General features: G+C 32.6%; 1 protein-coding gene across 1 annotated transcript; it reads left to right on the top strand.

The window, feature by feature from the left end:
* Positions 1–2017: 2017 nt before the first annotated feature.
* Positions 2018–25163, top strand: LOC134724523 (4-aminobutyrate aminotransferase, mitochondrial-like). The gene is made up of 13 exons (XM_063587595.1): positions 2018–2338; positions 4106–4227; positions 8947–9064; positions 10301–10350; positions 13483–13563; positions 14482–14574; positions 17893–18019; positions 18664–18812; positions 20155–20292; positions 20750–20917; positions 21627–21773; positions 22097–22208; positions 23029–25163. The coding sequence occupies exons 1-13, from the start codon at positions 2275–2277 to the stop codon at positions 23181–23183; spliced, it is 1524 nt and encodes a 507-aa protein (XP_063443665.1). The 5' UTR covers positions 2018–2274; the 3' UTR covers positions 23184–25163.
* The last annotated feature ends 1532 nt before the right edge of the window (positions 25164–26695 follow it).

Raw genomic sequence — 26695 nt, 5'->3', positions numbered from 1 at the left:
CGGTTGTTATATGGAATTTTCGAAAATTCATAAACATTTAAAACAAAAAATCTAATTTAATATTTCGTGGAAGGGCAGACTAGATTTGTTCAGTGTATAAAGACTATAAACCATAGTTATCACACACAAAAAAATATATTTTTTCGAAAATATGCATTTTCATCCTCCAACTTAATAAAAGACTGTTGTCAAGTACTTTCAGTAAAAAAATATCTATTCGAACACACATTCTCTGTTTTTGTGACTCATTAGATAGGTATTTCACTCGACCCATATATTTCATCTTTTAGTATTGTGATTTTTTTTGTGTTATAAAGTCAATCTGTAGCTTTGATATATCAAAATGATAGAATCTGAAGCGAGATTATGTATGAAATATTCTTACTTTGTACGATATCAAGACAAAATCTTCAACTCAAACACGCCCTTACATGAAAAGGTGCACTCAATTTTCTCTTTTCTATACAATTGTTAGTCATTTTTTGGAATTTTTTGTTGAGTCACATAATGGAAGGGCAGACACGAAAATTACTGAACTAATAGATTGATATGTTTTCCATCCGTGGTAATTTTTTTCAAAAAAATCGGAGGTTATGCAATTTATTCATCAAACTTGAAAGATACCCATGTCGTCGACTTGATATTTAATTATTTTGCTTAACTAGATAAATTGAAATTTTGTTTGTTTCTATTACCTTTTTTGTCACTTTAGTAAACAATACAGTAAACATTTATTGCCTTCTCTAACAAAGAGCTCCGATTCTTTTGTTCTATTTCAACCTGGTTTTCGACTGAGAAATTCCCTAATCAAATGGCAAAATCAAAAGCTCGAACACATCAAAAGAATGGATAATATTAAACTCTCATATTTTTGACTTAGTACAGGCATTTTCTTATAAAGATAGGTATAGGAAACTGCGGTATGAGTGCCAATGAGACAACTCTACATCCAAATAACAATTTATATAAAAGTAAACCAATATAGGCCAAGGTACGGCCTTCAACATGGAGTCTTGACTCACACCGAACAACAAGCTGCTTATATGTCTGCTGTATGTGCCAGACTTGACGAACCAATTTGTAAAATGATAGTGTACCAAAGAGTAAAAAAGAAAACCATGGCAACAAGGAAGGATAATTTTAATCAGATCATAAACAGATTAATAATTGTTTTTATATTTTCCGTTTCCTGTCTATATTTAGCGATCTATATATGAATGTGATAATTGGCAAGGGCATAGGTCTGTGTCAAGGGTAAATCACTAGAATGTAATTACATGTGTATTATAGAAATAATACACGCAGCGTGTAATCAAATACGTGTACTCGTCGAAGTGTAGTATCATTGTAAGTCTTGTGTATACAATTGGACACTAATCTGATAAAAACAGATTCTTTTTAAATCTTGAAGTACATAATGATGAATGATCAGATAACCAAGACATTGGTATTCTTCTTAATTGCTGGTAAAGACGATTAACGTCATTTCGACAACTTTATTCTTAAAAACAAACGATTTTAAAAATGAACACAACCCAATTGGAGTCTAGCTCCTTTCATTTGGCTAAATACCATCTGCCTCTATAACAACAGACTTTAATGATCGATCGATATTCGTACATAATGGTTATATGGTTTCGAATTACTTATCTTTTATGGGGGTCGAGATGGGGTTTAAAAGAATAGACAATAATGGATCAGAAGTACACAAATATGAGCCAAAAAATAAAGAATAGAGAAATTAAGGAGATGGTTGTTTACTAATGTTCAAACATATGATGGTATATTGGTACATTGATATATCGGTTAAAAAGAGAAAGATCATTGTAACAAACAAAAAAACTAATGGAATCGCATGCACTCCAAAGAGAGAACCCGGGTGCTTGGGTAGGGCAAAATAACTGAAGAAAAAAAATAAAAAATATCCAGAAACATAAATGCCCCATTTTGAACCTCCATTATTGACCATATTCGGTAACTAGTTTGTTTACACACAAAATCACTGATAAGTTTTATTCGTTGACAATAAAAGATTCAAACTTTTTGGAAAAAAATACTGACAAGTTAGATTAATATAAATGTGGATTAAAGTGATGATAATATTTTCTATATAAAACTGATACAAAGTACACATAGCATTATAGCTACGTAAAGACAATCGGATTGTAAACTGGCTTATACCAGTTCTATCTAGGGATATAGAAACTTTGAGAAAGCCCCTGCAGTTTGTATTATTAAACTAAGAGAAATATCTTCTTGTGCTTCACAGCAACAATGCGAACTTTATTGTACAGATATGTCCCTGCTCTTAAAAGCAAAATTTTTACAAACTCTCAAGGTAAGCTTTTTCTATTACATTCTTTTTATGTTCTGAAAATTATAATGATAAAGTAATTAAATCATTAATACCGGAGGATAGTATATATCATTGTCAGTATTTGTTTCTGTAAACAAATTGTCAATATACATAATTTGTTAATTTAAAAGACCATAATACATGTAACTAATATTTAATTGACTTTGTCCTCAATGCGACACGACGGGGACACAAAAGTCATTGTCCGTCAGTTTACTAATCTTAAATGAAATTCAATACCATTTAAAAGGTGGATCAAGGGGAAGGGACCAGGACACCCCGTCCCCTTATAGAAATACATATATGATGAATATATATATATATAGACGTTTTGCATGTAATCGCTCTCCAAACGATCAGCACCTGCAACTAACCGCAGTAAATGTATGTGTCATCACAATATTGGTGTTTCTACATGCAATATTTAGTGTGCCTAGGCTTTGATTGACCCTCTTGTGGTTGGTAGGTGTGCTTCCAATAAAGTTAAATAATAAAGCCTGACGAAATTTGAATACTATAAATCACTTAACCTAATTCTAAAGATTTTATTAAATGGTAATAAAATACTGCACTACAGCATTATAATAAACTGGTGAACGTTAAGGATAATCAAAGTTATAATTTTAAAATCCCTGCATACATACGTTATTAATACAATATTTAATTATCAATAAGAGAACACGCTCTTGTTTTGAATTCATTGTTGTTATTGTGAAACCTCGACATTTTCTTGCATAAAGAATGTCCACTTGACATAGATATAAATGAATGATCAATAATGTTGACTCATATTAAATTATGGCATGTATGGTATAAAAACAAATCTTTCGATCAAATGTGATGTTGATTCTATATAAGTTCTATGGATACACGTATTTGGCATCTATATCGAATCATTCAAGGTATAAATATCCGTCAGACAGTGTTCATCTGACCTCGACTTCGTTTCACAAATCAGTGATACATGATGTATTTTCATTAAGTGTGTTCTTAAATCTATATAATTAAACAAATGCCGACTTTATTCGGTGTATGACATGGTTGTAAGGTGTGAGTGGGCGTCTGGCAGGTTTTAACTAACCTTGACCTCATTTCCCTGGTTTATTGGTCACCGTAAAGTTACGTGGTTAGGTCCGTTTCTCAGATATTATAAGCAATATATAAGAAAACTGTATTTGTTGTATGGAATGATCGCAAGTCCTTCTTGTCCCCCTTTTAACCCCAATTCCCATCCATTTACCTCAATTATACAAAAAGAAGTAAGTCAACTAGTTTTGTTTGTACACGATATGGAAGCATATAATGGGCACATCTGTACTTTTAAGTAGAAAAGTATTTATCTAAATATAATTGTTAATCAATGTCAATGAAGGGTTGCCTACTTTAATCTCTATAACCCTTTTCCGGGTTTTTCTCGACTTACATGTGCTAAATAATTCCATATGCTGTTACACGGTTTGAAGATGAATAAATTAACATAAATTTGTTTTTCAAGTTTTTAAACACCTGAAAGGTGATTTTTTACCTAATTGGAAGGACATTTTTGCACTGGTTTAAAGGACATTTATGCAATGGTCGGAAGGATATTTTTTCACTGGTTGATAGGATTTTTTTGCATTGGTTGGATAAGCATTTTTGCTGCTTAAAAGGTCTTTTTAGCATTGCTTGAACAAAATGTTCAACACTCAAACGTGTTATGTATGTTAAATAGTTTTTTTCATTTTCATATCATAATTATTATTTTCCTAGGATTTCACAAGTCGGTTGGTGTCATGAGATTGGCAACAGAAGAGCCAAATGCGCCATCTATCCAAACAGAAATTCCAGGACCCAAGTCCAAGACATTATTTAATGAACTAAGTACTGTTCAGGTAAAGGACCATCTTATATAAAAAATCATTATGAGCTCTCACCCATAACCTCTGCATAAGATGTGCATGCAGTGACCAAAATACATTAAAATAAGTGTATATAGGTGACATAAGTTATTATTTCCAATCATGGTGTCGTAAATACTATGGCAGGTAAATCATTGGGCCCATTAAAACGTTTAATCCCGCTGCAAATGTTTGCACCTGTCCTAAGTCAGGAATCTGATGTACAGTAGTTGTCGTTTGTTTATGTGATATATACGTGTTTCTCGTTTCTCGTTTTGTTTATATAGATTAGACCGTTGGTTTTCCCGTTTGAATGGTTTTACACTAGTAATTTTGGGGCCCTTTATAGCTTGTTGTTCGGTGTGAGCCAAGGCTCCGTGTTGAAGGCCGTACTTTAACCTATAATGGTTTAATTTTTAAATTGTTATTTGGATGGAGAGTTGTCTCATTGGCACTCACACCACACCTTCCTATATCTAATAACTAAATAAACAGATCCATAACATATTCAAGTAATCTTATACAACGTAGTTATAGATTATCGTTGATTATCTCAACAAGATTGATTTTATCGCTTGAGCTGGTACAGCGAAAGTGAGAAAAGCAAGCGAGTTGAGATGACCAATGATAATCTGTTTATCGCTATTTTACCTATGACAATGTTGTCAATTTCAATTTCGTTAGCAACGCCACGTGGCCTGCTTAGGTTTTAGCGATAATTTGTCCATATCAAGCGAGAAGCATGATATGAAAGTTATCACAAAAAAAGATCAAAGGAAAAATGCACAAAATAGCGATAATACATTTTATAGACATTAATCTTACTTTGAGCAATACATATATTGACACAAGGTTAATTCAGGTCGGGATTGGTTTTGCAGTATAGAGAATAGTGGGTCAGTGGACAATTGTGTAGAAAAAAATGGCTTAAAATATAAATAGAGAAAACTAGTCCAAAGAAGAAAAGAGAATAACGGGTTGCAGTGTCAACGAATATTTGTTCCACCACACAGAAGTTCCAGTGGAAACTTTGTTATAAACAATGTCATAATACCTGTACCTGATGGCACACATATTCTATACCTTTTATTCCATAAGGAAAATCTACTGTAATATTTATTCCTGTGGAAATAATATTCCAGAATATATTTTCCTTTTGGAACTTATATCATGAAGGAACTTCTATACCGTGACATAAAGAAGAAAAAAAGAGAATTATGGGTTGCTGAAATATAAAGAATTGAGAATAACAGACTAAAATTAGACCAAGAAATAAACCTACAAAATAAAAGAATGAGTAAGATGGAAATCCAGACCCTCGTATAATTATGTCAGAACAAGATTGAAATAGAAATTCTGATATAATGTTAACACTGGGTTGTTTACATATATGTATAGTTAAATCAAGATAGTTCAATAACCTACATTGACCGAGGTAACAAGGTGACCCAAATAAATAAAGCGTAAACAGGATTATATCATAAACCGATTATATCTGTGTTTGTTTTTGTGCCGGATGAAGCGTAACCATGAACTTTTAGCACTTATATGATTGATTTGAATGTTTTGAAGAGAAAAGTACAAATTTCTATTGTAAAAAAAAAAGTATTCAATACACCATTGTACACGAACGAAAGAGTGAAAAAATGAAGAACGAAAGAGTTTTCCAGATTTGATCTACAAACAAACTGACAAAAAGACGAAACGTGAATTTAAGCGACTATCATATGTACATATCAGAAAACTGTCAACACTTATACCACAACAAAGACTTGAGTGTTGAGACATATAAATAAAGGACCATCTCAAAGTTATAAATATAATCTCGCTATCGATTTATTGATTCAAGAAATTAAAATACAATGCTAATAATTGTTTTAGTATAGATATCAGATATATCAAAACAATGTTTAGTGGAAGTTATTCATTCTGTTCATACATTTCAGCATGTTTGGTTGATTGTATTGTTGGTTGGTTGGTTTGTTAATAATTGAAAGTCTTACTGGAATGGTCAATTGGTTGTTTAATTGTTCAATTTACAGATTGAATAATGTAAAGAGTGTTTTTTTTTGTTAAAAAAGGTCAAAGCTCGTCAAATTCGGTTTAAACAAATAAGGAGTAGCAATTTATTCAAATTATTTGAAGCAATGGCGGAAAGCTACATTGCAAAACGTTTTTGTATTACTTATTTGACCCGTTAACTTCAAAATGCTGACCCTCTATAGTTTAAAATTTTTCAGATTTGATCTGAATGGATAAATACCGCAATTAACTGGATTGCATGTTAAATACTATAAAAACACCATGGAAAGATATGCTCATGCATTTCAAAGTTCATCTTGTTATCGCTAATTATGCAAACAAGGAGCCTGTACTCCAGTGGTTGTCCCTTTGTTTATGTGTTACATATTTGTTTTTCGTTCATTATTTGTACATACATTAGGCTGTTATTTTTCTCGATTGAATTATTTTTCATTGTCATTTCGGGCCTTTAATAGCTGACTTTGTGGTATGGGCTTTGCTCATTGTTGAAGACCGTACGGTGACCTATAGTTGTTAATTTCTGTGTCATTTTGGTCTCTTGTGGAGAGTTGTCTCATTGGCAATCATACAACATCGTCTTTTTATACGACCGCAAATTTTGAAAAAAATTTCGTCGTATATAGCTATCACGTTGGCGTCGTCGTCTGCGTCGTCGTCGTCGTCGTCGTCGTCGTCGTCGTCCGAATACTTTTAGTTTTCGCACTCTAACTTTAGTAAAAGTGAATAGAAATCTATGAAATTTTAACACAAGGTTCATGACCATAAAAGGAAGGTTGGTATTGATTTTGGGAGTTTTGGTTTCAACAGTTTAGGAATTAGGGGCCAAAAAAGGGCCCAAATAAGTATTTTCTTGGTTTTCGCACTATAACTTTAGTTTAAGTTACTAGAAATCTATGAAATTTTGACACAAGGTTGATGACCACAAAAGAAAGGTTGTGATTGATTTTGGGAGTTTTGGTTTCAACAGTTTAGGAATTAGGGGCCAAAAAAGGGCCCAAATAAGCATTATTCTTGGTTTTCGCACAATAACTTTAGTTTAAGTAAATAGAAATCAATGAAATTTAAACACAATGTTTATGACCACAAAAGGTAGATTGGAGGTAGATTGGTATTGATTTTGGGAGTTTAGGTCCCAACAGTTAAGGAATTAGGGGCCAAAAAGGGACCCAAATAAGCATTTTTCTTGCTTTTCGCACCATAACGTTAGTATAAGTAAATAGAAATCTATGAAATTTAAACACAAGGTTAATGACCATAAAAGGAAGGTTGGTATTGATTTTGGGAGTTTTTATCCCAACAGTTTAAGAAAAAGGGGCCCAAAGGGTCCAAAATTAAACTTTGTTTGATTTCATCAAAATTGAATAATTGGGGTTCTCCAATATGCCGAATCTAACTGTGTATGTAGATTCTTAACTTTTGGTCATGTTTTCAAATTGGTCCACATTAAGGTCCAAAGGGTCCAAAATTAAACTTAGTTTGATTTTGACAAAAAATGAATCGGTTGGGTTCTTTGATATGTTGAATCTAAAAATGTACTTAGATTCTTGATTACTGGCCCAGTTTTCAAGTTGGTCCAAATCTGGGTCCAAAATTAAACTTTTTTGATTTCATCAAAAATTGAATAAATGGGGTTCTTTGATATGCCAAATCTAACTGTGTATGTAGATTCTTCATTTTTGGTCCCGTTTTCATATGGCCTACATTAAGGTCCAAAGGGTCCAAAATTAAACTAAGTTTGATTTTAACAAAAATTAAATTCTTGGGCCTCTTTGATATGCTGAATCTAAACATGTACTTAGATTTTTGATTATGGGCCCAGTTTTCAAGTTGGTCCAAATCAGGATCTAAAATTATTATATTAAGTATTGTGCAATAGCAAGTCTTTTCAATTGCACAGTATTGTGCAATGGCAAGAAATATCTAATTTCACAATATTGTGAAATAGCATTTTTTTTTTAATTAGAGTTATCTTTCTTTGTCCAAAATAGTAAGCAAGAAATATCTTATTGCAAGATTTTTTTTTTAATTGGAGTTATCTTTCTTTGTCCAGAATCAACTTAATTCTTTGTTATATACAATATACAATGTATATTCACTTTTTACTACCAACTGATAAATTTAAATAATCTTTACCATTCAGTGATAACAAGCAGTTTTTTTACATCTTAATATTTTATGATGTATTTAAATGAGTAGTTATTGTTGCAAACTCCATTAGAATATTTTAATTGAGATTAGTTTTGGAATAAGGGAAAGGGGGATGTGATTAAAAAATTGGGTTCAATTTTTCTCATTTGAAATTTCATAAATAAAAAAAAAAAAAATTCTTCAAACATTTTTTTGAGAGGATTAATATTGAACAGCATAGTGAATTGCTCTAAGAGAAAACAAAAATTTTAAGTTCATTAGAACACATTCATTCTGTGTCAGAAACCTATGCTGTGTCAACTATTTAATCACAATCCAAATTTAGAGCTGAATCCAGCTTGAATGTTGTGTCCATACTTGCCCCAACCGTTCAGGGTTCAACCTCTGCGGTCGTATAAAGCTACGCCCTGCGAAGCATCTGGTTACAGATAGTTTTACAAGAGACATTTGCGCACAATTTTTATTAACTCGTTTACTCTCTTACTAAACAAAATAAACCAATATTTATTTTTAACTTTACAGAATTCTCTGGCAGTACAATTTTTTGTTGACTATGACAAAAGTTTTGGGAACTACCTCGTGGATGTAGATGGGAACGTCATGCTTGACATGTTTACACAGATAGCCTCTATTCCTATTGGTGGGTATTATTATCTGAACTATAACCTCAATGTTTAACCATTCTGGATGAGGGTCCATCATTCCTGTATTCTCTAATTTTTGAGGGGGGCATTACGTTTTACCCTTGTCTTTACGTACGTTCCGGTGTTTTCCCTTTCTTTAGTGTGTCTCAATAAAATGCTTATTACCACAAGACACCTGTTTTAGAGTTATGTCCTTTGCAATTGGAAGAATTGCTGAATTTTTGGTTTTCGTTCTCTAATTTAAGTTTGCCTCAACCAAATGTTATGAAAATTATCCACAATACTTTAATCACTACAAAATACAAATAAAGTTTGAATTTTCGTGGCGTCACTTTCACTGTTTTAAATTTATGCCCTTTACAAAAGAAAAAAAGGGCGAATGTTTCGTTTCTCTTCTCTAACTTTAGTTTGGCTCAACCAAATTTTATGACACTTATCCACAATGCTTAATAACACAAAACACATGCAGATTAGGTGAATTAGTTTGAATTTTGCTGTCGTCACTTTAACCATTCTATAGTTATGCCCCTTTACAAATGAAACAATTGGTGATTTTTTTCGTTTACGTTCTTTTACTTGAGTTTGCCTCAACTTAATGTTATGACACTTATCATAAACAATGCTTATTACCACAAAACTCAGATCAAGTACAAATTTGGGTATTGTCAATTTTACATCCCTTTAAAACGTTATATTAATTGGTTATCAAAGGTACCAGGATAATAATTTTGTACGCGAGACGCGCGTTTCGTCTTCACAAGACTCATCAGTGACGCTCATATCAAAATATTTATATAGCCAAACAAGTACAAAGTTGAAGAGCATTGAGGATCCAAAATTCCAAAAAGTTGTGCCAAATACGGCTCAGGTATTCTATGCATGGGATACGAAAATCCTTAATTTTTCGAAAAATTCAAAGTTTGGTAAACAGGAAATTTATAAAATGACCATATTATTGATATTCATGTCAACACCGAAGTGTTGACTACTGGGCTGGTGATACCCTCGAGGACGAAACGTCCACCAGCAGTGGCATCGACCCAGTGGTGTAAATAGTTATCAAAGGTACCAGGATTATAATTTTGTATATTAAAACAGGGGCATTTTCTGTGTCCCATGGACTCATTCCCCATATATATTTTTTAAGTCCTGAAAACGATTGAAATATTTGTCACTTGACAAGCAATCCATAATGCTAGATCTCTTCACATTTGTATTATTGTTTATCATAGGTTATAATCACCCAAGTTTGGTCGAGACAATAAGGAATGAAGACAACTTGGTAAGTTAATTTCAGTAATTTCCCCCCCTTTTTCACATTTCATGATTTTTAATAAGCAATAGTATGCTGGCATGCGATAAGGGTATTGATTTTGTCTTTGAATACAATCTATGTATAAGATTGTTAATCACAACACTGGGTAAGATAAATGTATTAATGAATATTTAAGAGATAACTACGAATTATATAGATATGTGCCAAAATTGTCAGTAAAAGGTACAAAATTGTAGACTGACTCTTTTAGTAGGAGTGAAGCGATGCTTAAAAATATCTACTATGAACCATTTTGATTGTCAAACATTATCAAACCATGGAAAGAATATTTTGGTACAGCCAACGCATTTAAAATAAAACTCATATATATCACATCACATTTGCAAGTCTAAATCATTGCACGTTTGTAACGGAAATTATATTTTGATAATGTTAAACCTGGACTTTTATACTTATATATTGTCCCAGGTTAAACATATGTTGAAGAGTATGTCTTGATATGAATAATAATTATCTTATGCATCGTATGTTTTGCAAATATAACGTATCTGTAATGAATCGTATATAAGAATTGTTTTGTATTTGTATAATTGTATGTTTTTTTGTGTGATTTCTAGAAGAATGAAAGTTTTGAACAAGCTTTTTTAGTTCCTTTTTAGGGACCTAAACGAAAGTACAACAAAAAGGTCCCCTAATGAGGGCAAGATTAAATTCTTTTATTTGTGCATATTCTGCCCCTTTTCAAGCTTTCAAAGCAGAACATTTTTCTCTTTCAGTGCTGGTTGGAACCTAAATTAAGCTAATTGCATAACAATTTATATGTTATAATGATGAAAATAAATACCCTGAAACAATTCTCTTATTTGATCATCTTTTTGATATTAGGAAACGCTTCCCATTTCTAATATAGTGTTTCTCAACTCACAAGAGACAGATGTTTGCTTATTTGATATCATTATATTTGTACAATTCTGTTCTTTCACAAAACGGTTGTTGCATGTTTTGATAACACTGAAATGTTAAACTGCGTTGATGGATTTTGATGAAAATTTCTTTATTTATCCGAATGTGAACAAAGAATTCGAAAGATTAGGCAATGTCCCTTATTTTAAAACTACTTTTGAAGATTTTCACGGTTTTGTTTTTATTGATGTCAAGGAACCCTTGAAGAAAATACACGGGCCGAATGTCATTTACTTCTAGCTTATACAAGTATCTTTTTTCATTATGATTTGACCAATATCATGTATAGCTCATCTGACCCGACTGGTCGTGTGAGTTTATGCCATCTCTTTGCGCCCGTTGTTCGTCCGTCGTCTGTCGTTCTTTTCATGAAATCTTCTATGAAACTGTTCAATGGATTGAAACCAAAGTTGTCTGATGCCAACTATAACGTTTGGGATTTTTGTCTATGTTGATCGGTCGTTATGTCTTAAGACAGATATAAAGTTGAATCAAATTACAGTATTGATTGATACATCTTTATTATAGCAATAAGGGGAAAATGATGGTTAAAAATTGTCAGCCTGACAAGTTTTAACTCCCTTAAACAATTTGTAAAAAAATCTTTCCACTTAGGCAGCAACCATTTGATTTTCTGGGGGAAAAGACAATCTTTTTTTTTTTCAATTTCAGCATTACATATAGTGGCGGCTGAGGGTTAAACAAACAATTTTTTTTTCTCAGGGTCAAAAACAGAAAATCAAATGGTTGCTGCCTTCGACCTTAATGTGTTGATTTTTTTTAAATTTCTGTGCCTTTGTTTCAAAATCTTCAGGAGCTTAATTAGAAATATAAAACTATCTATGAACCGTAAAAATCTCAGAAGAATCAGTCATCTTGTTTTTGAATGATTGCCCTGAATTGTCCAATTTCTTTTTCAATTTTTCGTATTTTCCGATTTTATTTTGAAAACTAAGAGCAGGATTTTTACTGGAAAATTATCAGCATGAATAGATGTATATAATTTTAAAATTTCACAACCCGTTATGGAGTAATTGCTCCTCAAATGTTGATTTTTTTTTTTTGGGGGGGGGTTCTTTTTTTTGGGGGGGGGGGTGGACTTTTGCTGTTATCTAGCTGTTATATTAGCTAGGTTAAACATGTTAATTGCAAAATTAGTCAGCATCTCAAAGATTAACTATTATGTGAGCATAAACAAAATTTAATTAGCCAACTGGTGATTTTTCACTAGGTCAGCGAAACATGTTTTTCTCTGAGTTTGGTGAGGTACCATTGCCTTTTGACAATTTAATATCATTTTAAAGACTTTCTGTTAGATAAAATATTCATATTGTAGTGATCAAAACTGGATAATGGACGGAGAGGAGATATGTAAATTATCGAGGTAACTTGTAGATGACGAAATATTTTACTGCATTTTGTGTATTGACCACATAGATTAATATATTATTTTATTAAGCACAAATCGATTTAAATGTTTTGTTTGTATGCTAATTTTATGCTTCGTTTGTCCTAGATTCTAGCTTTAAAATATGTAGACGATAAAGAAGGAACACATTTCACCACGTGTCTTGCTTTTGACAAATAAAAAAACTAAACAGGAAAATATGGCGGCATTACCTTATTGCAGATTTATTCACATTCCATAGTTTTAACTGTAGACATAGACATAACTACAGATAGACACAGAACATTTTATTTTGATTCGGACTATTATAAACCATTTAAAAATAATTATGTACTTGTGAGGTTTTAACCGAACATAAAAACGAATAAAAAAACAAACAAAACAAAGTACCATGCACCAAATGCCACACAAATGGAAACAAAAATTAAAAAAATAGACAGTCAACAATCTCAAATCTGTCATTAAAACAATTACATTTGTTTGGTACCACAGTTCCGAATTTAGCCAGAATTCGCTACAACCTAGTAAATAGTATATATATTATATATTAGTAAGGTTGATTAAGTTGGATCGACCAAAAAATATATGGAAAGCCTGCAGATGCTGTAACTAAGGAACCACACACTGGCAATTTGAAATGTATGGATTAACGTTTATATCGAAGCATTTAGAAAATCTTGAATAACTAACATGTTAGCCAAAAAAGACCAAAGTAAATAGGACTGACCTTTTCTTGTATTTATTGTTCTTTTTTTTCTACATTTCAGTCTACTTTTATTAACAGACCTGCACTTGCCGTATTCCCACCAGGCGATTGGCTAAAACGTCTGCAATCCTCACTGTTAGCGGTATGTACATAGAACATTTCCCATCACTATAATAAACGTCTGCAATCGTCACTGTTGGCGATATGTACATAGAACATTCCCCATCACTAACAAACGCCTGCAATCGTCACTGTTGGCGGTATGTACATATAATATTCCCCGCAACTTATAAACGTCTGCAATCCTCACTGTTAGCGGTATGTACATAGAACATTCCCCATCACTAATAAACGCCTGCAATCGTCACTGTTAGCGATTTGTACGTATAATATTCCCCGCCACTGATAGACGTCTGCAATCCTCACTGTTGGCGGTATGTACATATAATATTCCCCGCCACTAATAAACGTCTGCAATCCTCACTGTTAGCGGTATGCACATATAATATTTCCCATCACTAATAAACGTCTGCAATCCTCTTTGTTGGCGGTATGTACATATAATATTTCCCGCCACTAATTAAAGCTTTTTCTGAATTTTATTTTGGACCAATTGATAAATGTATTAGTCTCAGGCTTCATGTAGTAGTAACACTTTATATCATTCAAATTTGTTGAAATGTGAGTCAAAAAGCAATGTGATGCATATATAAAAGCTATGGAATGTATGCAACTGTTTAGAATCAAATTGCAATCAAGCTTTTCTATTATGTTTCAAATGTCAATGCCATCAGCTTAAAAATAAGGTATACATTTCAAATACCATCCGTTCCGTCTAGTTCTAAATGGTTTCCAGCAATTATTTGAAAATTGGCTTGAAAGCAACTTTATACGGTCAGGTCATACACTGCTCCTCATTACTCTACCATAATAATATTGATACGAATAGTTTGGATAGATAACGCCATTATTGGAAGTTAGTATGGTCAATAACTACGTCGGATTTAATGTTACTTCTATAAAGAGTTTTTACTGTTTGACAAATGTATTTGCATTGTAGGTGGCGCCTCCAGGACTGAATGAGATTCAAACTATGGCCTGTGGTGCCTGTTCAATCGAACATGGCATGAAAGCCATGTTTATTGCGTATCAAGTAAGTCATTAAATATAATATTACCTTTTGCAATGCAATTACGGACGGAAGGATAATTTTTGGGGATCGTCGGGATTTGACATTCAATTTTGGATGAGTTCGGACTTACACTTAGATCTATCGGTATTCTTGTGGTTTCAGTTTTCGCGAAAGAATGCTGTTTTTTCTTCAGGAATTCGGATTCAGTGTTCTGAATTCGTATGACATCACTCCTTCCTCCCCCTTTTTGGCTCACCTGGCATAGCCATGTGAGCTTATGCCATCATTTGGCGTCCGTCGTCGTCCGTCCTCCGTCTTCTGTCGTCGTCCGTCCTCCGTCGTCGTAAACTATTTCAAGAATCTGCTCCTCTGAACTACTAGGCCAAATACTTCAAAACTTAAACTGAATATTTCTTAAGGTATCTAGTTTATAAATTGTATCCGAAGTTTTGATCTATCAACAAACATGGTCGCCATTGCTAAAAATAGAACATAGGGGTCAAATGCAGTTTTTGGCTTATATCTCAAAAACGAAAACATTTAGAGCAAATCTGACACGAGGTAAAAATGTTCATTAGGTCAAGATCTATCAGCCCTGAAATTTTCAGATGAATCAAACAACCCATTTTGGGGTTGCTGCCACTCAATTGGTAATTTTAAGGTTATAAAATGTTGTCCGTACATTAACTCATGAACCGTTCAACCAAAGATTTTAAAAGTTTAATATGTTGTTATTGACAAATAAATGAAGGTCAAGTTCAATAATGGCGATTTTGACTTTTACCGTTCAGAAGTTATGGTTCTTGAAAGATTGAAAAATGGCGTTTCCAGTCGTGTCCGTGCATTTACTCATGAACTGTTATACCAAAGCTTTTCAAATTTTAATATGGTGTTACTGGTGACAAAATGGAGGTCAACTTCAATAATGACGATTTTGACTTTTACCGTTCAGGAGTTATGGTTCTTGAAAGATTGAAAAATGGTGTTTCAAGTCGTGTCCGTGCATTTACGAATGAACTGTTATACCAAGGAGGTTATATTAGAAGGAGAGAGGACGAAAGACGACAATTACACATAAAATGTTACCGACTTTTCTGTAAGTGGGTGTTAATTAGTTGAGATCGACCCTGTCACAGAGGGAGATTTTGTCCTAATTGCATACCCGAGTAAGAACGGAAACACCCGAGGTGTCATAAACTGACCAGATATACAATTATTGAAATGTTAATCAGATTTTTTGTGATATTTTTTATTAAATAATTAAAAATTAAAATGTTATGATAAAAGTAAACTTATTACCAATAAAAATAAAACGAATATCCGTCCCATTGACGTCAATGTTAATATCAACAGTCATAACAGAAAGTCACTTTTACGCTGTTCCCGATATATTTCTCTATGTTTCAATTGCAAATATTCCTTCCGGTCGTTACCGGTCACCATAACTAAAGTACTTTACATATTCGTATATTTTCTATGATTATATATATTACCTGCCAATTCTCATAAGCATAAATTGACAGGTGAAGCGAAAATCTTTGTTTAAAGCAATGTAGTGTTGAATAAAATTTGCTCACTAATTTTCCTTTAAACCCTCATAACTTTGTCATTTCTTTAACGTTTTTCACCGTAGACAGATGATTGATTTTTAAATTGCGCGTCCGATCTTTTTTACGTATCATAAACACCTATACACGCATTGTTACCGAAAATACACCTGAACTTTAATGACCCAGTCACTGATAACAATCACGTGACATATGCGATTTATCTAATAGCCCGAACTACTCGCGGTAACAGCCCGGTACATCAGAGGGCCATGTCAAGTGGGTGCTAAACACGTCGGTTTCTTTATAATTTTACCATTTTTCTCTGATCGAACTGCTATCCTGGGGATGCTAATTTTGTATCAAGCAGAGTGTTCACTCTCCTTCTAATATAACCTCCTTGGTTATACCAAAGCTTCCCAAATTTTAATTTGTTGTTACTGGTGACAAAATGGAGGTCAAGTTCAATAATGACGATTTTGACTTTTACCGTTCAGGAGTTATGGTTCTTGAAAGATTGTAAAATGGCGTTTCCAGTCGTGTCCATGCATTAACGAATGAACTGTTCTACCAAAGCTTCCCAAATGTTAATATGTTGTTACTGATGACTAGATGGAGGTCAAGTTCAATAATGACGATTTTGACTTTTACCGTTCAGGAGTTATGGTTCTTGAAAGATTGAAAAATGGTGTTTCCAGTCGTGTCTGTGCATTTTCTCATGAACCATTCAACCAAAGCTTTTCAAATTCTAATATTTTGTTACTGATGACAAAATAGAGGTCAAGTTCAATAATGATGATTTTGACTTTTACCGTTCAGGAGTTATGGTTCTTGAAAGATCGTAAAATGGCGTTTCCAGTCGTGTCCATGCATTAACGAATGAACTGTTCTACCAAAGCTTCCCAAATGTTAATATGTTGTTACTGATGACTAGATGGAGGTCAAGTTCAATAATGACGATTTTGACTTTTACCGTTCAGGAGTTATGGTTCTTGAAAGATTGAAAAATGGTGTTTCCAGTCGTGTTTGTGCATTTTCTCATGAACCATTCAACCAAAGCTTTTCAAATTTTAATATGTTGATACTGATGACAAAATAGAGGTCAAATTTGATATTGACGATTTTCACTTTCACCAATCATCAGTAATGGTTCTTGTGATATTGCCAGGACACAAATAAATGTTCATAAATCCGGTTTGCTGTCGTTGTGACAGCCTCTTGTTGGTTATTATCTTTAATATTATTATAGATACAGATAAACTGTTAAAAGCAAAAATGTTAAGCAAAGTAAGATCTACAAATAAGTATTTTGACCAGAATTGTCAATTGACCCCTTAAAGAGTTGTTGCCCTTTAAAGACTTTTTTCACAATTTGTTCATCATGTTGAATTACTTTAGAAAATCTTCTCCTTTGAAACTGCTGTATCAATTTCAGCCAAACTTAGGCTAAATGAGTTTCAGAGTATCTAGTATAAATTTTATATTTTATTGCCTTGGTTGTCAAGAAACATAGCTCCTATGGCTAAAATAGAACATAGGAAAAAATGATTTTTTTTTTGCTTTTGAAGAAAATAGGACGATTCAAAGAACATTTAAATAAATTGAAAAGACAAAAAATTCATTGATGAGAGATTTAACCAAAAAAAATTAAGGTGAGCGATTCAGGCTCTTGAGAGCCTTTTGTTGCTATATACCATCTCTTATATAAATATTACTGTTATTTAGGTAATTCCGAATTCTTATATCATAAAAACATAAGATTCTCATTCATAAATATTTTTTCTATCCTTAGAGAAAGAAACGTGGAGGTCAACCTCCATCTAAAGAAGAACTACAGACTTGCATCACAGGTGTACCACCCGGATGTCCAGATTTATGTATTCTGTCCTTCAAAAATGCATTTCATGGACGTACAATGGGTAATATTTCATTAATCATAAGTAACAAGAATAACAATGTCATAAAAACTGTTTCATTTGACGTCAATCCTATCACAAAAGAAATCATTTGGCTATAACAGTCATCAACATTGGATTTGTTTGGGTTTTTAACTGTTTTGATCTGAGCGTCACTGATGAGTCTTACGTAGACAAAACGCGCATATGGCGTATTGAATTATAATCTTGGTACCTTTGATAACTATTTATCGATATTTGTTGTTTTTACATCACCGGGTATAAGAAGGTTTAGATCCCAATGACTCTGTGGACGGTAGCATTATATATGCTTGTTATCATGAATAAATAAAGACAACAGTAGTATACTGCTGTTTAAAACTCATTATAATCCATGGACAAAAAACTAAATCGGGGTAACAAACTAAAACTGAGGGAAACGCATTAACTAGAAGAGGAGAACAACGACGCAACACTAAGATGTAACAAACAGAGAAACGGACTAAGCATTAGACAAAATCCTATAAGAATAACAAATATAACATCATGAGACTGATCATCTGATAAGTACCGTGGTCAAACTGTTTGTAATCGTCTTATTCAGCAACATTATATTTCGATTAGCTTTAACCGAAACGATATTTTAATTCATTTACTATATGTTTCAGGAGCTTTAGCCATTACTCACAGTAAACCCGTCCATAAACTTGATTTCCCTGTTCCATATTGGCCTATGGCGTCTTTCCCAATACTCAAATATCCCCTGGAGGACAATGTAAGGGAAAATCAAGCTGAGGAGAGAAGGTGTCTGGAAGAGGTTTGTACAGGAGTATCAGATATGTAGATAATTGACAGAAAAGGGAAAGTGTATTGTAAAAACAAGATCGAAGTAACACAAGTGTTGTGAATGACATTGCAACTTGATTTCCCTTCTTCTTCGGCTGACATCGGTATCATTCGGGACTACTCGGTTGTCAGTAGACTGTTACTCCATGAATGTACCATACTCTTTATAGCCAGTGATTAAGTGTTGATATAATTCTACTAACACATGTCAGTTTATAAATTTAATATATTTTTGTACAAAAACGAAGTTCAACTTTGTCATGAAATGTGTTCATAGACTATCAAAAAGGCTAATTACTGTTCATGTATTTGGATTCAATACATGTTGGCATCAGACATACCTCATTGATGCAAGATAATCCAGAAATATCAACCAAAAAACGCTTCATGTTATCATATACATTCACTTGTGATTATTGTTGATTTTAATTAAGCAAAATGTCCATGCAAAATAAGGGCAACAGTAGTATACCTCTTTTGAGAGTCATCAATCGATTGAGAGAAATCAAATACATGTTACAAACTAAAAATGATGATAACACATTAAGTAAAGAAACAAAACCACTCCTTTCAGTCAGCAGACCTTTATTTCTTTTGTTCATATCTATATATAAATTGTAGCAGATGTTTGTTCAACATTTTTAAGCTAAACAGCTTGTGTCGCTGAAATTGAAATACTAAAAATATATCCATAATATTGTTTTTATCAGTGCATTCAATCAGTCTAAGAAAAGATATTTACACACTGTTGTACATTTGTGATTCTAGTGTAAGGGATACCAATAAAGTTGTGTAGTAATTATTAAGAATATAATAGTCAGTATGTGCATATGTTGCTTAGAAAGTAGAGAGACACGAATATATAATATAACATCTACACACGCAAAAAAAACCACGTGTCTTATGTCTATCTCTAGATTCGCCTTCTGTGATAAGGTAACACTAAGACTATTGAAGTTATATTTTCATATAGTGGAAGATGTAAATATTCAAATAAGTAAGCTCGTGGTTTCAAAAATCTATGCAAGTTGCAAAAACACTGGTTAAACTTGCTTAAACACTACCTAGGAAACTTTTTTCAAATAGAATATTTAACTGTTCTTATGCGGCGTTTACACAGTGCCGATTATGGCTCCGATTAAAATCAGACAGAATTAAGAGACGAAAAGTGAATTACTATTTTTAATTATCTCGAATGTCCTATCAGGCGAAATATTCGACAACTAATCATCGTTTCTTACTCTCTTCAAGATTAAAACCATTTGTTGCATAACAGTTATTGCATATAATTAAATATAATGGTGTAATTGTAGGTTGAAGATTTAATTGTTTCATGGAACAAATCCGGAAGGCCAGTAGTCGGCTGTGTTATAGAACCCATGCAAGCTGAAGGGGGAGACAACTTTGCCTCGGCTGAATTTTTCCAAGGATTGCAGGAAGTTTGTTCAAAGGTGATTTTGTTTTACTGAAATAGAAATAGCGTAGTAGTTGATTTATTTAACCTTAAAAGAGAGGCGGGGAAAACCGAAGGGATAGTCAAATATTTAAGTTGAAAGAGAACTGACAATGTCATGTCAATAATCAAGGACCACCAAAATAAAAAAAAAAACCAATCCAATATAACACACCACAGAAAAATAAAAACTGTGCAACACAAACCAAACAAAATGTCAACAGTGTTAAAAGAAAAATCTCTATTATGTGTATGCTTCAAACAAGAACATGTTAGCTAACAGGGTCAGTCAGTATTATATATAAAGAAAAATGAGTGTTGTAAATTCTAAAAAATAATTGGAAAAATGTTATATGCATGGGGCAATTTGAACGCTGTGATCATCTTTGGTGCTGAAACTGTTCCGATTAAGTACTGTTATTCAACACTTTTCTCTATTGAAAATGTTTTTGTAGTATGATGTGAGTTTGGCAATAGATGAAGTTCAAACTGGATGTGGTTCAACAGGAAAATTTTGGGCACATGAACATTTCAACCTTAAGGAGTCCCCAGATATTGTTGCCTTTAGTAAGAAAATGTTGACTGGTGGATTCTACTACAAGGAACACTACAGGCCACACGAGGTAATGTGTTATTATATTCCTGAGTGATTATTTGATTAAATAAAACAAGCATAAAGATGTCCAAAAATATAAAACACTATGTTGGATACAACAGGTGCTAATTCGCTGGTTGCACCTCCGTAAGAATAGACACAAAAGTAATTTATATTTTTTTACCTGTTCTCCCTACCGTCTTCTCCAAATCAATATAATAATTGTTATTTCATTGGAGATTTCTTTCCTGTCGCAGGACTCTACTATCAACCATTTCTTTCCATAGTTTCATATATCCCGTTCTCTCACGAACATCTGCACATAAAAAAATATGTTTATACTCAATTTTAAAATCTAATAGAGTATTTCTAAACTTATTATAATTGTCTAAACTGAGTGATTGTAAATATCTGATAATAGCAAACCATCTGAATATCTTATAATCTTAATAATTCTTTAATCTTAAGTCCTTTTATATCCCATCAAAATGATTTTCAGGATCTGTACGAAGCCAGAAATATGACAGATGTTATTCATTCGTTTAATGTGTTTGAGCTTTTGATTTTGATATTTTATTAGGGACTTTCCGTTTCAAATTTTCCTCGGTGTCCGGTATTTTTGTGATATTACTTTTTCTTGTAATACTTGTATATGATGGAATTTGTGAATATACATACCACACTGCTTATAAAACTATGTTGAGACATTTATCTAATCTATACATTATATTTTTCAGGCTCAACGTATCTTCAACACCTGGGTAGGAGATCCATCAAAGGTCGTCTTATTAGAAGCTGTAGTTAAAGTTATCAAGGAGCAGAATTTATTGGCAAGAGTCAATGACACTGGAAAACATTTGTTTGGTGGATTAAAAGAGCTTCAGGTAAATTGGAGTAAAAAAATAATTCAGTTCATTTTACACTAAAAAAGAAGGTAAATAAAATACCAAAAACTAGCTCATTTTGTATTAAGTAGTATTTATATGTTCTTTTGGAGGGTAATTTTGTATCCAAATTGATGAACAGTGCTTCATTTATATATTATATATATATATACATATATATGTAAACTTACCAAAACTTTAATTAAGATAGAATTATACCTTTCATGAAATAGATGTGCATAACTTGCATTCTTTACTACGGACTTATTTGTTTGGAAACGTTTTTACGAATGATTCACTTTTAATCATACTAACTTTTACAGACACAATATCCTAATTTACTGAGCAGACTCAGAGGTCTTGGTTGTTATGGATCTATTGATATGCCGTCGATGGAAATACGGGACAAAGTGATATCTAAACTCAAAGCTAAAGGTAAGCTAGGGTTAAATATTTAATCAAAGATAACCAGGTGATAATTGTGCATGCCAGTGACGCTCGATTCAAACTGTTAAAAAAGCCAAATAAAGAACATAGTTGGAAATAATTTGGAAACCAAAATTCCGAAAGGTTTTGCTAAATACAGGTGAAGTTATCTGGGTAAATGCCAAATACAGTCGAATAAGCAATACAACTGCTTAACTGAGAAGACACATACGAATCTATGTATTTGCCATTAATGACAGTGATGCATCTAAACAGAGTCAAACGTTTGAGATAAATTACGTTTGCTGTTTTTTTTTAAATGTTTCCTGGTGTAGGTAAATAATCAAAATAGTATTTTCATTTGCTAAACTTCATTGACAAACATTTCACGGAATAATTAAAACAGGTCAGGTATGTTTTATAAAGCAGAAATAATGAGAGGGTAGGACATGTATGTATGTGTCTCTGTAAGCAGAACAAGTAGTGTTAGACACATTTTCATTGGACCATGTCATTTACTAGCTGATTAAAGGATAGCTGCAGCATGAGAAGCATGATGCGTTCTCAACATGGACAACTGACAGTCACTTTAAAATATGTGCCTGTAATATTCTATTTTATGTGCAAAAATTGTGCAAAAATTAATTTTGTTCGATGTATATCTGGATTTTGAGTTATAAATGTAGTTATAAAATAGTTCTTCAAAAGCGTCGGAATTTAAAACATAAGTAGTTTTCAAACTTTATTTTAATGAATTGTGTGTGTCTTTAGAACAAGTCGATATGATAATACGTATCCGTTGCTGTAACTTCTATTGCTTGATTTGTAGGTGTCAATACTGGTGGTTGTGGCGAGAAATCTATCAGATTCAGACCAACTCTAACCTTAGAGAAACACCATGTGGATATATTCCTTGACAGATTCAGCTCTGTTTTGCAGGAGGTTGATTCCTCACAAGACAAAAGTGAACGAGCAAAAGCTTAGAAAGGACTTGGTTTAACATGCCTTTAAGGACATTTTGTGAAAGAACATTGTATGTCCTTAAACTAAGATTACACTTGACCTTCCAGTCAATATTGACAGGAGGAAAACAAGACGAATCAGATTCTATGTCTCATTTGTCATTTTTATCCAACATTTCATATTGAAATGTTCTAATCTGAATGAATAAATGTGTATTGAGATAATCCGTGTTCAACACGTTTTATATTTGTGTATACTTGAAGTTGCAAGTATGAGGTGTTTTTATGTTAAGATTACCAGTCAGCATTACATTTGTATATCTGGGAATAGATAACATTGCTATTGATTAAGTAGTTGTCCTACTCAAGTGTGTAATGCCTTATTTTATTTTCGTGTTTTTTTTAACGTAGTAAGATTTATTTTGAGTTTAGATATATTATTCTACTGTTACAGTATTATAATAATTTTATATTTATATGTGTGTTTATAGCTATTGAGATTTTTTCTTAAATTTATGAGATTTTTTTTTTATATTTTAGCAGCAGTCTTGTTATTTTTGCTTCCAATTATAGATGTGTACTCATTTTTTTGAATATTTAAACTATAACTGCCAGGTGCATATTACATACATGTATATTTTTTTCATATGTCGAACTTATTGTGAATCACACTACATGATGACACTAAGCTAGGATTCACAATCTTTTATATGTTATGCATTTTCTTTAAGATGGTATTTTTTAAGGGGGAGATAGCCTGTGTCGGACGATTTGCTTATCTTACAGTTGTGACATCACACAGCAAAATTTGCTCATTTGTCAAGAAATTTGTACCTTAATATGAAATATATTTACTGTAAAAAGGCAAAAGATTAAGCATTTTGTTAAAACGATATCGGTTATTTACAATATTTTGAAACTTTTTTTGAACTTAGATCATCATTATCGTTTTGTTTTCTTGATTTTGTTAGATTGGTGCTTGTGCGTTTTAACAGTTAAGGGTGCAGTTTTGGGAATATATTCTGTTTCATTTATTTTATGATCGAGAAAACTGATCTTGTTGTGGAACACATTTGTTCTTTCTCTAAATTCATTTCAAAGATCATTTGATTTTTCGATTTTGTTGAAATTACAGTTCAATGTTTAGTATCGTTGCAAGTGAAATATACAGTGCGAGAAAAAATTGCCTAAGAACAAATGGAGCATATGGAGAACAGAATATGAAAAATTTTTACTTTGAAGAAATCTCAGAATATAGGTGTAATACCACCATTGATTTTCCCCTATTAGTCTTTGTTAAATTTGCACTTTTCAAAAAATTATTCAGAATTTATCTTTGTTTCAAATAAAGAAATACTTGGCATGAGTAAAGTTTTATCCTGTCCAGTTCTATAGAAAAAGTTTCACATAACATTTCATTGCATATAAGAAAATAACTATCATTGGAAGTTAACCAATCAAATTTCTCCCCTTATTCTATCTGTGTACAAGGTTTAGTCACCATGTAACCTCAAGATTACAAAATTTTCTATAGAAATCACAAATAAAAAATAATGGTGTTTTGAAATACCCAAGACATATGTTTATGACACAGAAATAGTTTTACTGCAATAAAATGTAGGATTAATTACCTGCAACGGTGAAATTCAAGGGAATATTTTTTTAGACCTACTTTCATATGCAACCGGATGTGACGTACCATGATTTGGTGGTATTACACCTATAACAGTATACCTGATTTGGTGCTGCATAATATACCATTAATTGAACAAAATACTCATCTTGACCTATATTCAGAAGCCATGTGCAGCAATGAACATTGTTGTTGGATGCATGGGGTTTCAAAGAATTACCAAATTCAGTATTTTATAATAAATTCAATATTTCACTAACATGTCTCAAATGTGTTTACTTGTATGGATATTCTACATTTGAATATTGGAAAGTCACGAATGTATATAATTAAACGTTTATAATGAATAAAGAAACATGTAAAACAGAATATTCAGTCTTTATTTTTATGAAACATTGCTGTTAAACTCCTTTTACATTGTAAAAAGACTTTGATAAAGTTGATGTATATTGTACAATAAATAAAGGCAACAGTAGTATACCGCTGTTCGAAAGTCATAAATCACTTGAGAGAAAAAAAATCCGTAACAATGAAACAACAGAAACACTACAGTGCAACAAAAAAAAATCGACAATGTAACACACAGAGAAACGAGCTATTAGATAATTACTACCATTTTCCTGACTTGGAACAGGACATTTTAAGAAAAAAATGTGGGTAGAACCTGGTTTTGTGACTAGCCAAAACTCGCGCTTTTGTGGCAATGTTTAATATAACACTAAATGGACAACATTACATGACAGGACTAAAGTACAAATAAATGCAAGAGCATTGAAGACAGAGAAATACACAAATAAACAATACAATAATACATTTCGGCATGCTAATAATTACATGTATCAAAGGTACCAGACTTATAATTGAATATGCACGACGCGCGTTTCATCTACATAAGACTCATAAGTGACGCTAAGATCAAAATAGTCAGAAAGCCAAACAAGTATAAAGTAAAAGAGCATTAATGACCTAAAATTCCAATGATAGACAATAGACAAAACAAAATGATTGTCAACATTGCTTGTAAAAGTGGTCTTCTACAATCACAAGACATCATCAAATGCTTTCTATTTACACTAGATGTTGTCTACAGTGAAAGCGTGAAAGAAATTATTAACGTTTTACCTTTGTTATCATATACCTCTTAAACCCGATTCGATGCTTAAACATGCACAGCTTTCAAATATTCGTCTGTGTTCGTTCTTATCTGATGGAGGTTGATATCTAGCGGCTCGGACGCGAGAGCTTTATAAAGTATCGATTTAATTTTATTTTGTCACTTATTGCTACATTCTTGATATTCCTCATGGCATTATTGTAAATATATGTATTAGATAAGCTCATCATAGATACCAAGATTCAAATTTCGTGCGACATACACTTGTTTCGTCTACAAAAGACTCACCAAAGACTCGAGAATCAGAAAATTTAAAACAAATGCAAGGTAAAGAATGGACTTGAAGATCGAGCTCTGAAGACTCAAAACTTTTTGACTTTTTATGTTGTCTACATATTTCACTGCCTTATATGCTGAGTCTTATGTAGACGAAACGCGCGTCTGGCGTATAAAATTATAATCCTGGTACTTTTGATAACTATTTACACCACTGGGTCGATGGCACTGCTGGTGGACGTTTCGTCCCCGAGGGTATCACCAACCCAGTAGTCAGCACTTCGATGTTGACATGAATATCATTTATATGGTCATTTTTATAAATTTTCTGTTTACAAAACTTTGAATTTTTCGAAAAACTAAGGATTTTCTTACCCCAGGAGTAGATTACCTTAGCCGTATTTAGCACAACTTTTTGGAATTTTGGGTCCTCAATGCTCCTCAACTTTGTATTTGTTTTGGCTTTTTAACTATTTTGATCTGAGCGTCACTGATGAGTCTTATGTAGACA

This window comes from Mytilus trossulus, chromosome 7 (genome assembly GCF_036588685.1).
Source record: "Mytilus trossulus isolate FHL-02 chromosome 7, PNRI_Mtr1.1.1.hap1, whole genome shotgun sequence".
NCBI lineage: Eukaryota > Metazoa > Mollusca > Bivalvia > Mytilida > Mytilidae > Mytilus > Mytilus trossulus.
Note: the sequence above shows the minus strand (reverse complement) of the source record. Positions and strands in the feature narration are given on the sequence as shown.